Here is a 14,170-nt window from a genome sequence, read left to right as displayed (position 1 = left end):
TGCCTAAAATTACCAATTAGCACCACTAAACTTCATCTATTTAACATAAAAAGCGGTTTGAAAGTTTTTAAAACCCTTCGATGGTTTTAACTGTGCCTTGCATTGCTGCTGTTACAGGACCCACAAGTGGTTATCAATAACCTTCACATTTTTATCACTGAGAAACTCAGAAAGAAGAATCAAAGCAGTTTCAAACTGACAGTGTTGTGGATCACAGTACAGCCAGGGGTGCACGTTTAACAGTTTGACTTTAAAGAAGTCCATACCGTGGTGCCATGCAGCGCTTGTTCCAGGCCATGGTGCATGCGTTTCTATCCGCCAGTATGTATGCACGCATTCCTCGTTTGCTAAATTGGCCCAACATCATTAACAGAAATTCTGTCATTACATCTTTTTATACCCCGGGTTACTGTATCACTGCCCTTTCCAAGTGTCCAGTCAGTATTTGAGCATGTTAGCTAACATTAGCTGTCAAAATGTAACTTTTTTTCTGTGTAGTTGGAGAATTATGTATTTTTATGCTAATCTGTTTTGACCACTGTAGCTATATAGTTCATTCCCATTCATTACAACTGTATGGTGAGTGATATAAAAGATTTTGACAAGGAAAGAGTTCTTAAAAATATGAACACGTTTCTCTGTCATTTGTAAGAAAATAATTTCTAAGAACTAAAGTGTTTTTTTGTGGAAATTACTGGCAAAAAATCCTGCCTCTTATTGACTCAAACATACATTATCTGTAAGTCAAGTTTGAAAATGTGACTTTGACATTATTAATAAAATAACCTGAAGTTTAAACAGCCATACTTCATCCACATCTGTGGAGACAGTGTGGAGCGGATACACACACAGGTGATTTTCTTCCCTTCTTTTTCTTTGAGTTCTCCGTTCTTGCTTCATTCAACAAGGAAGTTTTGCTTCAAGCATGAAACATACATTAAATTTTTTTAAAGTCTGGAATCAAATAAACCCTGAAAAACCTTCCTCTACTCTCCTCTCGTGCAATCTTTTAGTGGGTAAACTGTGCTCCATCAGCATGAGAGTGCTGCTCCATGCAGGGTAAAGTAGCAGATAGCTCCTCTCCATTTTTAGACACAAAACAACTGTAAACTACAGGTCAACTTCTTGGCCATTTGCACGTAACATCATTTGAGCTTTTTGAATTGGACCTTAAGATGCACAAATGATACACAATTTCCTGAGCTGCAGCGGTGCATTTTTAGTAAATAAGGCTTTGTGAATTGAGTCTTTTCTGTGCAGAGTAATATGGAGTTGGAGATGGTGTAGCACAGCTACTAGTAGCAGAAACAACTTATTTTGATATAGACAGAATCCATAATCACTGTGGATAAATCAAGCCATGGCTAATACCCAATTTCCTAAACCAAGTCTAAATGTGGCAAAATGGAGCAGCCATAATAGCCACATTTATGTGTTTAATTAAATTAAAAAGTTCAGTATTTGCTATTATTCATACACTAGTGCCTCTGTCTGTTTGGGATGCTCTTTATATACCATATCTCGATAACTGTGAGCTATTTCTTCAGGTGTTTTTACTTGCTTGTACTTTTTTGACCCATGCAGCTGGCATCAAACTTAAAATGGGCATAGAACAGTCCAAAACAGAGAAATTTCTCTGGATTTTTTAGTTCTTTTTGTGCAACTTTTTCTTAAGTCGGGAGTTTGACATATGTTTTCATTTACATGGTGCACAACATCCCAACTTCTAAGGAATTAGAGCTGTGAGTTTAGAAGCAAAATTATGAGTCAGGATTTTTCTCAGTAACTTTATCTTAATTACATTTCCTCTAACAAAAGAGAAACTTCACTCCGATAACTGCATGGAGCCGTTATTAATTAAGACAAACTAAGCACTCACCTGTATCCGTTGTGTGCCGGCCCCAGGCTGCCCTTATACAGAGTGGAGGGAGGGGAGTTGAGCCGATTTTGTCGCTCTAGTCTCTGTTCCTTTATCTTTTTGGGCTGTGGCTTAGTGTACGTCTCCTCTCTGCCTATGTAGTTTGACATCCCATAAACCGGGATGATTTCTGTAGGAAGAAGACAGGGAGAATTTATGCGAGACCATGTAAAGCATATCTTTACTGGCTTAATAATTGGATTTCTAACTACAAAAAAAATTAGAATAAAACCACACGTCAGTACCTGGATCGCCGTACATTGGGGGAAGGTGGTGCTGGTAGTACTGATGGGGAGGCAGCTCCCCGGGACTGACAGGGGGGTAAAAAGTGGGAGAGTTAGGGATAAAGTGAGGGTGAGTCAAGTAGGGGGGCAGGTGGTGTGTGGGGGAGAGGGCCGGAGAGTAGGAGGGAGGGTAGCACTCCGGAGACTGGGGGGTCACAACCACCCGGCGGACCCCTGTGGTATCCTCGAGCACCTGCAGGAGAGACAGAGGAGAGAGAGTGTTTGAGGGATACATGTTTCACAGTTAACAGTAAACTTGGAAATTTTGCACGCTGTCAGCTCCAAATGGCAGCGAGACATGCCAGTCTGAGAAGTTTCAACCTGAGTACCGACAAATCATGTCAGGTCGGGACAGCAGACGGTCAGTGAAAGCTTCATACAGGTTAGGTTTCAGGAAGTATTCAAACCGCCTTCACTTTTTCAATTTATGTTGCAGCCTGATGCTACAGTCATTTAAATTCATTTTTTCTCTCATTAATCTACACTCAGGACCATGTGCACAGTACACTTAGTGAAAACAGAATTACAGAAAGTTTTGCAAATTTAGATAAAAGACTAAAAAACTGACATCACATTGACGTAAGTATTTAGACCCTTTTAACAACACTTACAATTCAGCTCTGGTGCCTCATTGCTGAGATGTTTCTACACCTTGATTGGAGCCAACCTGTGCTAAATTAAAATTATTAGACCTTACTTAAAAAGACACCGAACTCTCTATAAAAGGCCTAAATGCATGAACTGCCTGCAGAGCTTAGAGACAGGATTATTTAAAGGCACAGATCTAGGAAAGTCTGTAAAAAAATTGTCTGCTGCACTGAAGGTCCCCAAGAGCACAGTGGCCTCCATAATTCTCACATGGAAGAAGTCTGACATAACCAGGACTCTTCCAAGAGCTGGTCCTCCAGCCAAACGGAGCAATCTGGGTGAAGGGCCATAGTAAGAGAGGTGACCAAGAACCTGGTGGTCACTCTGATGGTCCAGAAGGACAACCATCACTGCAGCCCTCCACTGAAATGTATTTTAAGGCAGACTGGCTAGACGGTAGGGCTGGGCAATAAATTGAAATTTAGGTTATACTGCAATATGTCTGACTGCAGTTTTCAAGAATTTTGTAGAAGGTGCAAGATTTCTTTGACCTTAATTGTGTCACCAGTTTATTACATTTGAAGCAAAGATGTTATGCTCCACACATCATGCGAACATTCAAGAAAAAAAAAAACATTCTTTCCTTGTTTTCTTTTTTAGGCCAAAACCTTGTATCTCCATTTTTCATGGTTTCCCTTTTTAATTCATAAATCAGTGCTTTTGCTCACAATCTACATCTGTCAGTGTGTTTTAACCAATTTTAAAGCAATTCAAAGTGTCAAAAAGATTCTCACTATCACCATTGTGTTAAATCATTTTCAAAATACCAGCTTTTTTAATGCCATGAAATGAGGTGAATTTGGAGATACAAGGTTTTGAACTGAAGCCAACTATTTCAACCAATTAAAAAATAAGGACATAAAGTCATCATTCACTTCAATACAACATTTCATTTTGAAGTTGCAATGAGCTGAAATAACTGCATCTAGATGCTTTTTCAAAAGTGTTCAGCCTTAGTTTACCGTACCAAATATTGTGTTCATTACGATATAGAATAATTAATTAAAAATAAGGAACTTAAAAATAATTTTGCAATAGATTGCAATACCAATATTGGGGAAAAAAATGCAATTAGATTGTTTTCCTAAATTGATAGAAGCCTCTCCTCAGTGCAAAACACATGAACGCCTGCTTGGAGTTTGCAAAGAACTCTAGATGAAAGAAAAGCATGCTTCCATATGTTTTGCACTGAAAAGAGGCTTCTGTCTAGCCACTCTGTCATAAAGCCCGGATTGGTGGAGGGCTGCAGTGACGGTTATCCTTCTGGAACTTTGACCCATTTCCACACAGGATCTCTGCAGCTCAGTCAGAGTGACCATCAGGTTTTTGGTCATGTCTCTGATTAAGGCTCTTCTCTCCTGATTGTTAGGCCAAACAACCAGCTCTTGGAAGAGTCCTGGCTGTGCCAAACTTCTTCTATTTGAGAATGTGGAGACGATTGTGCTCTTGGGAACCACATCTGTGCCTGTCTAGCACTGAACAATTTGAAAAAATAATCAAATTGCGATTTTTTTCCCCCAATATTGTGATTGTGTAAGACCATTTGTATTGAAAATAATGAAATTATTTCAGAAGCAAATAATCCATAGTAGCATGATTCTGAAAAAGGGGGTAGCGACAAGCTTTAAGCTATAAAAGAGGCGGCCGAGAGAGGTGAAGCTGGCTACCAGTTGGGGTATGACTTTCGTGAAGTAACACTAGGTTTCATCCGTTTTATTTAGAATGAGCGTACTATTTCTGCTCATATTGCAAATGTGATGTCATTTGCTTTAAGGACATTATCATATTTATGTCAATCATACATAAAACACAAAAATGAGGATTTTTGTAAACAATTATAAAAATTGACACTTAAATGTTTGCATAATGTGCATAAAATCTCTGAAAAAAAAAGATTTATTAAACTGGTATTTTGACACATTTCAAGTTAAAGAAATATTACGACTTCTGCGATTTATAAATTGCAGCAAACCATATTGCAATTTAATCTAATTTGGGATTAATTGCCCAGCCCTATGCCTGTCAACAATCCTGTCTCTAAGCTCTGCAGGAAGTTCCTTTGACCTCGTGTCTTGGATTTTGCTCTGATATGCATTGTCAGCTGTTAGGCTTTCTATAGAGAGGTGTCTCCAATCAATGTAATTTACCAAAGGTAGACTCCAATCAAGGTGTAGAAACATCTCTGATATTTTTAAGACTTCAGCATCAGGCTGCAACATAAAGATTCTGCTGCTGTGACAATAGTGCATTGTCAGAGCAGTCCTTTAAAGTTCAAAATAGTCGGTATATAAAGGTCCTGGAGCACCTGCTCTTACAAAATGATGCCGTCAATCATTCTGTAAAAGCCTTTCTGTTGAATGGGGGATTGCTAATAAAGGATTGAATTGCATGATGTATTCAACAGCTGAGACATTGTGCTAACAGGACACTCAGGCCTGGTGTAAACAAGAGCTCAATGTTGTCATCAGATGGTCCGCAGATTTTAATAAGAACAGCTTTTAAAGATCTGCTTCAAATTAACATACATGTTGTACATGTGTTCACTTTCACACACAAATGCACACGCACACACATTCCAACTATTCAGACACTTTCACAGGCCGGCATTCCAAGCAGAAAGCAAACACGCACTCCCTGCAGAGATGGGAAGTCATCTGATGGGCCCTAACAACAACAACACCACCACACACCAGAAAAACTACCCCAGAACCCCCAGCTACACTTGGACTCCACACCAGAGAAGACAGAATGTCTTACAAAGGGTTAGGAGGGAGGAAGATGGCTGCAGAATTAATCCAAGTGAGAAAAAGGGGGAGAAGAAGAGGGGGAGGAAGAGGAGGCCCCCTATTTGCCCCTGAGCCCCCTCCCCGTGCTGCAGAGGAGAAAAACAGATTGTTGACAGGAAAACAGGGGCAAAGTCCCTGCATGAGTACATGTGGATCCGACCTACATACCCACGCAACACTTACTGGCAAGGAGACGACACAAATTCCAGCTAATACAAATATGCATGCACATGTGTTATCGCACACCCACCGTCACAATGCAGCCATTAGTCCAACCACATATGACACACACATACATACACACATGTGCAAAACCCATCTGTCAATGCACAACTTTCCAGCACTCTCATTCTCCATCATCCATCCTTCTTCCATCCCTCACCCTGCATTAAAAAAACCCTCCACCCAGTGCCTGTCTCCATTATCAGCCTTGTTTATGTAAGAGTGACAGAGTTTCCCGCTCACACTTGGCTCGGTCCCTGCTAACACACACACACCCACACGCATGCAAACACAAACACACACCCACGGTGAGCCAATGACCTGGCTTCCATTGGCACAGGAGCACACTGTCACCACATGCAGGCAACAGATGTGATTGTTGCACTATACTTGTGAGGGCCGACCTGTTGACACATGTTGATTAAACACCAACACAACTTTAAGCCAATGAATCATGTCAAACATTACTGTCAAACCTATTTTTTTAAGCCTACTGATAAAATCCTCTTCTACTTCTGTTTTAGTGAGGACTTTTAAAGACGAGAACACTTATTGACTAGAGCAGGCCTTTGTGATTACCTTTAAGGGGACCAGATTTGAAAGGAAGTTACCCAGGGGCCAGACATGCATTTTTCCTATGCTACACTTTAAAAGCCAGGACTGAGAGCAGCAGATCCACTAAATAATAGCACTGTTTTTTGTGTGTTTTTTAACTGTGCAAATGGCAGAAAAATAGACCACAGAGCATTTGCAAAGAGGAAATCTACGTTAACTTCACACATATGCATGCAAACTATAGCTGAGCAGACAGCGCCCTGTCTCATTCACATGAAAGAGTTTGGCACAAAGTTGCTCCCTTATATGCAAATCAGCCTCATTACAAATAAACTAATCCACAAAGACAAGCACACACTGCAACACGCAGTAGAAGTGGTGCAATTAAAATGGCACTATTTCTCTCTTGCCTCTCTCAGCTTGAGTTGGTTGTTCCTGTGCAGCTCATGACTCAAGATCACAGAATCCTGAGAGAACTATGAGATCACTTGGGAACAGCATGCAAATCAGATTACTTTTCCTTCCTGGGGTTGATTTGCCATTCATTTTGACATGATTCCATGACTTTTTTGCTCCCACCATGGAGGAATTCATGTAAAATTCGGTGCACATAGTAAACATCAATAACTGACTTTTTTTTGCAAAATATTTTCCCCATCTTTTCAGAATTCAAAATTTCAGAATTTAAAGAAATAAGTAGGCTATTCTGTGCCAAAAAGTCTTCAAAATATTCACATTTTTATAATATTTAGGCCCTGTCCACACGATGAACAACATACACCAGATGTTTTTAAATCCAACGTGGAGAACAACCAAAAGTGTAACTAGAAAAAAGTTTGTGGCAGTTTTCTGCAACTTCTCTCTTTTGGTGCATTTGTTTGGCAGAAATACAGCGCCATGTACAGGCTTGGCATATATACTACAGCGTTTCAGTCATTTTCAGGGGTTCCGTGCTTTCGCGGATATTTCCTGAAATGACCCTGCATTTATGGAACACATTTTTAAGACAAAATGGAAATATATCGTTTTCGTCTCCATGTGGACAAGGCCTTAAAGCAGTCCCTGGCTACAGCGACCCTGAGAGACACATCCCAGCCCCTCTGTGTCTCTTTCTCTCCATTATAACTCATCCGGGCTCTCTACTCCAGTTTTATGGAAAAATGGATTTAAAAAATGGTTTAGAAATGGATAAAAAGACGTCCAATATTGGAGTTACTGGTGTGGATTTAATCTTTTAAGAACCCAGAAAGTCACCCACTTTCCAGGCTCTCTAGAAAACTTTCTGTAAGAGTTACAAAGGCGTGGATAGCGTTATTAGATCAGCACAAAAAAGGACTTTCAGAGGTCAAAACAAGTGGCTATGATTTACTGTTTTATAGTTATTAAGATTTGTCTCTGCTTGTCCCATGTAATGTGTAAAAATGTATATTATTAATAGAACAAAAAAGAAATATTTCCTAAATACAAATTTTACCCTCCTTTCACTTTTTTAAATGTTTAAGTTTTCCCTCTGGGTGCTTTGCTGCTAAATTACAGCAACCAAGGTAGGCTCCTTCTTTGTGGTTTGATGTGCACAAGCTTTACGAAAAAAATCCTAACTTTCATCAAACTAAAGCTTTTAAAAAACATGATGATTCACCCCCTGTCTGATAGTTAATCTTGTGCAGTTTCACAGTGCATCCCTTCTCTTTGCTCCATTTCAAGAATTTCCAGTCAAAATGGTGAAACAAACCAGGAGGCTGCTCATCTGCCATCAGCAAACAGACACCTAATCAAATAAATACTGAATATGTTTTCCTTGGAAAGTATGGCACGTTGTCCTCCACATTTTACTAAGAAAGTTATCATCTTAAGAGTCATATTAGATCACATGATGGCATAAAATGAGTTTTTCCCCAGAAAAGAAACCACCAGTAAATTAAATGCAGTTCCACACAGTGCTGTTTGGTTTCTTCAGTCTTATTTTGACTAAAACTCCTCCACAAGAACACACAAGAAGATAAAGCAAGTCTGAGAGTGAAGAAACTAACCTGTGAAATGTATCCTGGGGGGACGTGGATGGGGGGGATTGACCCATTTGGGGACATCATGGGAACCTCAGCAGGACCTGTGAGGGAGGAGAAGAGATGTTTATTTAACCTGGCAGGCAGCTCATGCAAACGTAAATTCTCATTACGATTCGTCAATCAGCAGTACACATGCTGGGAAGCAAACTGAGGGGAGACACTCCAAAGTAAAAGGCCCCATTTAGATAGAAAGAAAGCATTTTAATAGTATTTATGACTTGACATTTTTCCATTCAATGGCTGTGAAAATACTTTAAAAAGAAATGACTTGAATTGCAATACTTTACTCCTGTTCAAAAGGCCTCATAACCTCCAGATGTGTAGCTTTATATTCACTGTATGGATAAAAGTTTTCGGCCACACCTGTTAGTTATAATGTCTCCATTTGCAAACATTTTGTGGGTGGTTCTGAAAAGCTCAGTGACTCCAAACATGATGATGGATGTAGCCTTGGCAATAAGACAGCTCGGGAAATTTCATCCCTGTTGGATATTCCAGTCAACTGTTAGTGATATTATTAGGAAGTGGAAGCATTTAGGAACAACAGCAACTCAGCTATGAAGCAGAAAGCCACGTGAAGTCGCTACCTAGGCCTCATAACTACTCATAAATGCTCTTCAGACTGAATTGGCACAAATTCCCACAAAAACACTCCAAAATCTTGTGGAAAGCCTTCTAAGAAGAGTGGAGGCTGTTATAGCCCAGAAGGGGGGGGCAAATCCATATTAAAGTGCATGTATTGAATACAATGTTATTAAAGTCACTCATCAAGCAATAGTCAGGTTGCTTGCTTGAATACTTTTGTCCATATTGTGCATGTTAATATGAGGATGGATTCACAACATTACCAGCACGTTTTTGGTATTGGCAGATAGCTTAAAAAGTATCTGTATTGGGTGGTATAAAAATATATGCCAATATTTGCAGCTGATAAGTCAGTTGTCAATATTGGCTGAATGTTCATTTCCCTCATTTCCAATACAGTCAAGTTTACAAGCACATCAAAACAAGCAAGACAAAAAGACAAAAAAGTAGAAATCAACAAATCAAAAAACCGTTACAGTTGGAAATGAAGTGGCTAGAAATCAAGGTCCTCAACTCTGCAAGGAACTTCAATCTTTAGAGTTTGTTGGAGGGCGTTCCATGAACTCGGGGCAAGGGAAAATCTGTTTTACTGTGTTCAGCGCAAGCTCGAAAGACTTTAAGAGCTAACCACTCAGTAAAGCAAGGCATGTAAGTGCTTGAACTCCAATCCATTAAGTTTGACCTGAGAGATTGTAATTTTTCTATGAGGGCTTTGAAAAAATATAAAAACACATTTTTTCCATTTAAGTGAGGACACTCAAACTTCTTTTGTGGGACACAATAATGAGTGTAAATCTAAGGGCAGAGTGATAGACAGTGTCCAAGGACTGAAGCATTCCTAAAAGTCACATCTCCATATTCCATATTGATCAGAATGTAATGCACAAATAAGTTCTTGCAGTTTCAAGGCAAACAACAGACCTACCACAATGTAAAAATATATTTTTCGTATATTGTGTACGTAATCCACATGCATTCTTTGCTTTTTTCATACTGAATGTCTATATTTGAAAAAGAATGCATTAATCATTTTGGGTACCAGCAAATGTTTGTCTTGCTTTATGCCTGTTTCTAAATATAGAAAAATAAACTTGACCTGGCACACCAGCTGAACTGTTTCACGTATCTATTGCATGAATTATACATCCATATGGGAAACTGCCCATAACCCCTAGACCTATGACATTGTAAGCATGCATAGCCCTGGTAAGTAAACTAACAGCAGCTTGACAGGTGATCACCATCAGTGGAGCCAATTGGTAAATCAAACTCAAGTCTAAGCTGGTCAGGACATTAGTGAAAACATCTTCTGTGAGCAGAAATACTTTCAGTACTGGTATTTTCCTTTCTTTTAATAAAAAAAATATTGTCCAGTTCTGATAAAACTGCCGCTAAAGCTACATCTGAGTTTGCCGTTTCACCGACAGCCATTGTTTATCATTGTGGGCTGGAGGGCACCACAATGGTCAAGCTCGATGGCATCTTGTTTGTCCTGTCTTTTGCAGCCCTGGTAAAATGCCTGGATGCCATTGGCAGTTTTTGGTCCTTGGGACATAACAGCACTGCCAGGGGCTTGTAGCACCCTACTACCTGCCCGGACAGTTCCCTGGGCACTCTAAAGGTGTAGACTTTGTTTTTTCACCAGATTGTTTTCCCATGGCTCTGGTAATATGCAAGGACATCCAGAGCACAACCAGGATTGTGTCATTCATTCTTCCTGCCTGATGGCATCTTACTTGCCACATCTACGCCTTACTACAGCCTCAACTGACCCAAACATGCCTAAAAATTCTGCACGATACTGTAAATCTGGCAAAAAAATCAAAAGCTCTTAGGAGAAAAAGTCGGCATTAGACAGTAGCATCATGACAGATGATGTACAACACAAGGGCGTATGGCGGCTAACCAAAGAAAAGGAAAAAATCTGCACTGAAGAGGAAGAAGTGGAGAGGATCTAATAGAACCAGCAGATTGAAAATGATGTTGATTTTTCCATTATCCTAAACCCACCACCCCCAGATCTCTTCATCTCTCGCTTCTTCCTCTCTCCCTTCCTCCTCCTCTCTCTCCGTGATGGAGGTCTGCGGCTGGTAAAGTCATTGGGACCCCGGTGGGACAGCTGGAGGCAGAGCTGGCCTCTGAATAAATCACACTGTGTGCAAAGACACATGCTAGCACAGAGGGCCTTTACTACCATTAAACACAACTATGACATAAATAGCAAGTTGACACCTCTCAAATGACCAAATGTGGGTTAGAAATCTTAAACATTGTTTCATTTAAAGGGCAATTTCACCCAAATTCCACTCTTAACATCATTATTTCATTCCTACATGGTTCCTGTACACTTTAAAATAAACAAATGTAAGACTTTTTAAGACCCTTTTAAGGCCTAAATCTGTTGGAGATCTCAAGGTGTTCCAAGGCCAGACTGGATATATAATCTCTCCAGTGCATTCGGTGTCTTCCCTGAGGTCTCTTCCAAGCTGGACAAGCCCGGAAGACTTCCAAAGAGATGTGTCAAGGAGGCATCTAGATCAGATACCTAAAACCACCTGATCCAGTTCATTTCAATGTGAAGGAGCAGTAGCTCTACTCTGAGATCCATTTGGATGTCTGAATTCCTCACCCTGTCTCTACAGCCATGACAGTCATTATCCAGAGTTCATGACCATAGCTAAAGTTTGGTCATCTCCCTCTTCACCAAAACTGTCTGGTACAATACAGTACTACTGAAGCTGCACCAGTCCGCCTGTCAATCTTATGTTCCCTGTAACCCTTAATCTCCATGATACTTGAAGTCCTTCACCTGAGGCAGACTCACTACCCACCCAGAGGGGGCAAGCCAATGTTTTCTGGAAGAGAACCATGGTCTCAGGCTTGGAGGTGCTGGCCTAATCCTGACCACTTTGCACTTGGCTACAGACCACCACAGTGCCTGGAGGTCCCCCAGCTGAGGAAGCCAACAGAAACACATCTGCAAAAAGCAGAAATGGAATTCTGAGGTTCAAGAACTGGAAACCCTTCTCCCCGATTGCACCTCCAGATCTTGTCCATTCCACACTTGGAACATGTCAAACTTTGTGCCTAGGATGCAGACACAGATCTCACTTTGGTTATAACGGGACCCCATATTCCCACAATAGCCTCCAGCCACAATCATAAGCCTTCTCCAAGTCCATAAAAAACACATGTAGAATGGATAAGGAACTCCTATGCTCCCTAATGAGCTCTGCAAAGGTAAAAAGCTGGTCCAGAGTCCCACAACCAGGACAGGATGTGCATTATTCTTCCTGTATCTGAGGTTTGATAATCAGGGTCTCCTTTCCAGCACCCTAGACTAAACTTACCATGGGAGGCTGAGTAGTGATACCCCGATAAATGGAGCACCACCACAGTTTGCCACTCCACAGGTACTGTCCCAGAGCTACACGCATTGAAAAGGCCATAACATTCTAACAATGTCAAAAACCTTTAGCATCTCAGGGTGAATCTCATCTATGCCTGGCAAAAACCATTAAGGCTGGGTTTGTTTGTTTTTTTTTACTTGTTTTATCTTGAATCAAGACTCTTATTTTGACATGCACCCAAATGTAATGATTAATTGTAACAAGAGTACACAAGAATAGGAATGGTCAAAATCAAATAAATTAAGCTAGAAAAATAAAATGATTGGAGAATTTGCTGTAGCCTTGCCCTTCTTTTTCAAGTACCTCCTGCATGATTCTCCCATTTTTCCCCTTCACCTCTTAGGGTGTACTCACACTAGGCCATCCGTACCGTGCCGTATTTTAACCGTGCTGGAGCCCATTTGACCCCCTACTCTGTCCCCCCTTTGGCCCACACTCACACTGCTCAACACATCCAGGCCTGGGCACAGATACGTCACGTGCTGACGTCATTACACGAAGCATCCACCGTTGATGAATTTATACGTGTTGATGACTGAGTATGCATAAGTATTGTTTTATTTAGGCTGTAAAATAGTTACAGATTTATACGATATCTGATATGACACCAGAATTATTTCCCCTGACTTGGAATCAGCTACATTAACTATACAGAGCCAAGTGAGGAGAGAGAGAGAGAAAAAGCGGTTCATAGCGGAGAGTTAACCCTCACAGCATATAATCTTGAGCCTGATCAGAGTTCCAAGCACTTCTGCTGAATGAAACCCGAACTTTTTAACTCGTATGAGCCCCTACAGTCATTCCTCTGCGTGTCCTTATACTATCTGAATCCCCTTGGCATTTCTTTATGCACCACAAACTGTGCATTTTCTCAGCGTAATCCTGGATGCCTGATGCACCAAACAAGCTCTCATGTGTCCAGAGCAGGATTAAAATGTTCAGTTAAAGTTGTTTTTTGCTGTGATGAGAGTGATTTTAACCATCTGATGAGAGCTGGAAGTGAAAACACCACAGGATTAATAAACGATGCTCCGTTCAAACATCAGCGATCAAGATCAAGATCACAATTTCACATCTTGGTGACATGAAGTAGAATTAGAGGTAAGTTATTTCAGTGGATGATAGTTTGGCATTATATTTTTTTAATAAGAGAAGTTAAATGAGCCATGTGATTAACCCCGGCACACACTTGTCCACGTATTTGGCACTGTCCTTTATGCACGGAGGATGAAAGGTGTTTGTTATCCTGTGAGCTGCTGTTTGTGACTAAAACAAGGGAAGAGGCTTTATTTTACAAACCAAAAATCCTCTCACAGTCATTAAAGTCTGACTTTGCCAGAAACTGGTCAGAAATGTGGACCGGACAGGGATCCCGCTGTCTCTTGCATGCAGCTGCTGCCTGGTGGGCTCTCTGAGGCGGGTCCTCTTGTTGTTACTTCACGCTACGTCACAGTCTAGCGCTTGTGCTCCTTCATTTGCATCTGTGCCGTGCCTTGGCCCACCTTGTCCATCCGTGCCGGGGCCGCGAAGCATGCCACGCCGAAGCATGGAATGACTGCACTCACACTGGCCAAATGTACCAGACTCAAGTGAGTACACCCTTACTCACATCCCTCTTTTTTTATTTTTAGTATTACTCACTCCATCCTCTTCTTTATTCCTTATTTCCCTCTCTCTCTCAACATCACCTTTTCTA

The 14,170-nt window shown here is 40.8% G+C and overlaps 1 protein-coding gene across 3 annotated transcripts in view; it reads right to left on the bottom strand.

Annotated features, from left to right (window-relative positions):
* The window catches only part of fndc3ba (fibronectin type III domain containing 3Ba), a 171,339-nt gene that overhangs the window by 76,352 nt on the left and 80,817 nt on the right, over positions 1–14,170 (bottom strand). For all 3 annotated transcript variants that reach the window (XM_041813263.1, XM_041813262.1, XM_041813264.1), the window contains exons 4-6: positions 8,444–8,520; positions 2,164–2,395; positions 1,880–2,048 (exon numbers count right to left, since the gene is read on the bottom strand). In XM_041813263.1, coding sequence (XP_041669197.1) covers positions 1,880–2,048; positions 2,164–2,395; positions 8,444–8,520 — 478 coding nt within the window. The remainder of the gene's footprint in view (positions 1–1,879; positions 2,049–2,163; positions 2,396–8,443; positions 8,521–14,170) is intronic.

Source organism: Cheilinus undulatus, linkage group 18, assembly GCF_018320785.1.
Source record: "Cheilinus undulatus linkage group 18, ASM1832078v1, whole genome shotgun sequence".
NCBI classification, from domain to species: domain Eukaryota; kingdom Metazoa; phylum Chordata; class Actinopteri; order Labriformes; family Labridae; genus Cheilinus; species Cheilinus undulatus.
This window is presented reverse-complemented; position numbering and strand designations above follow the sequence as displayed.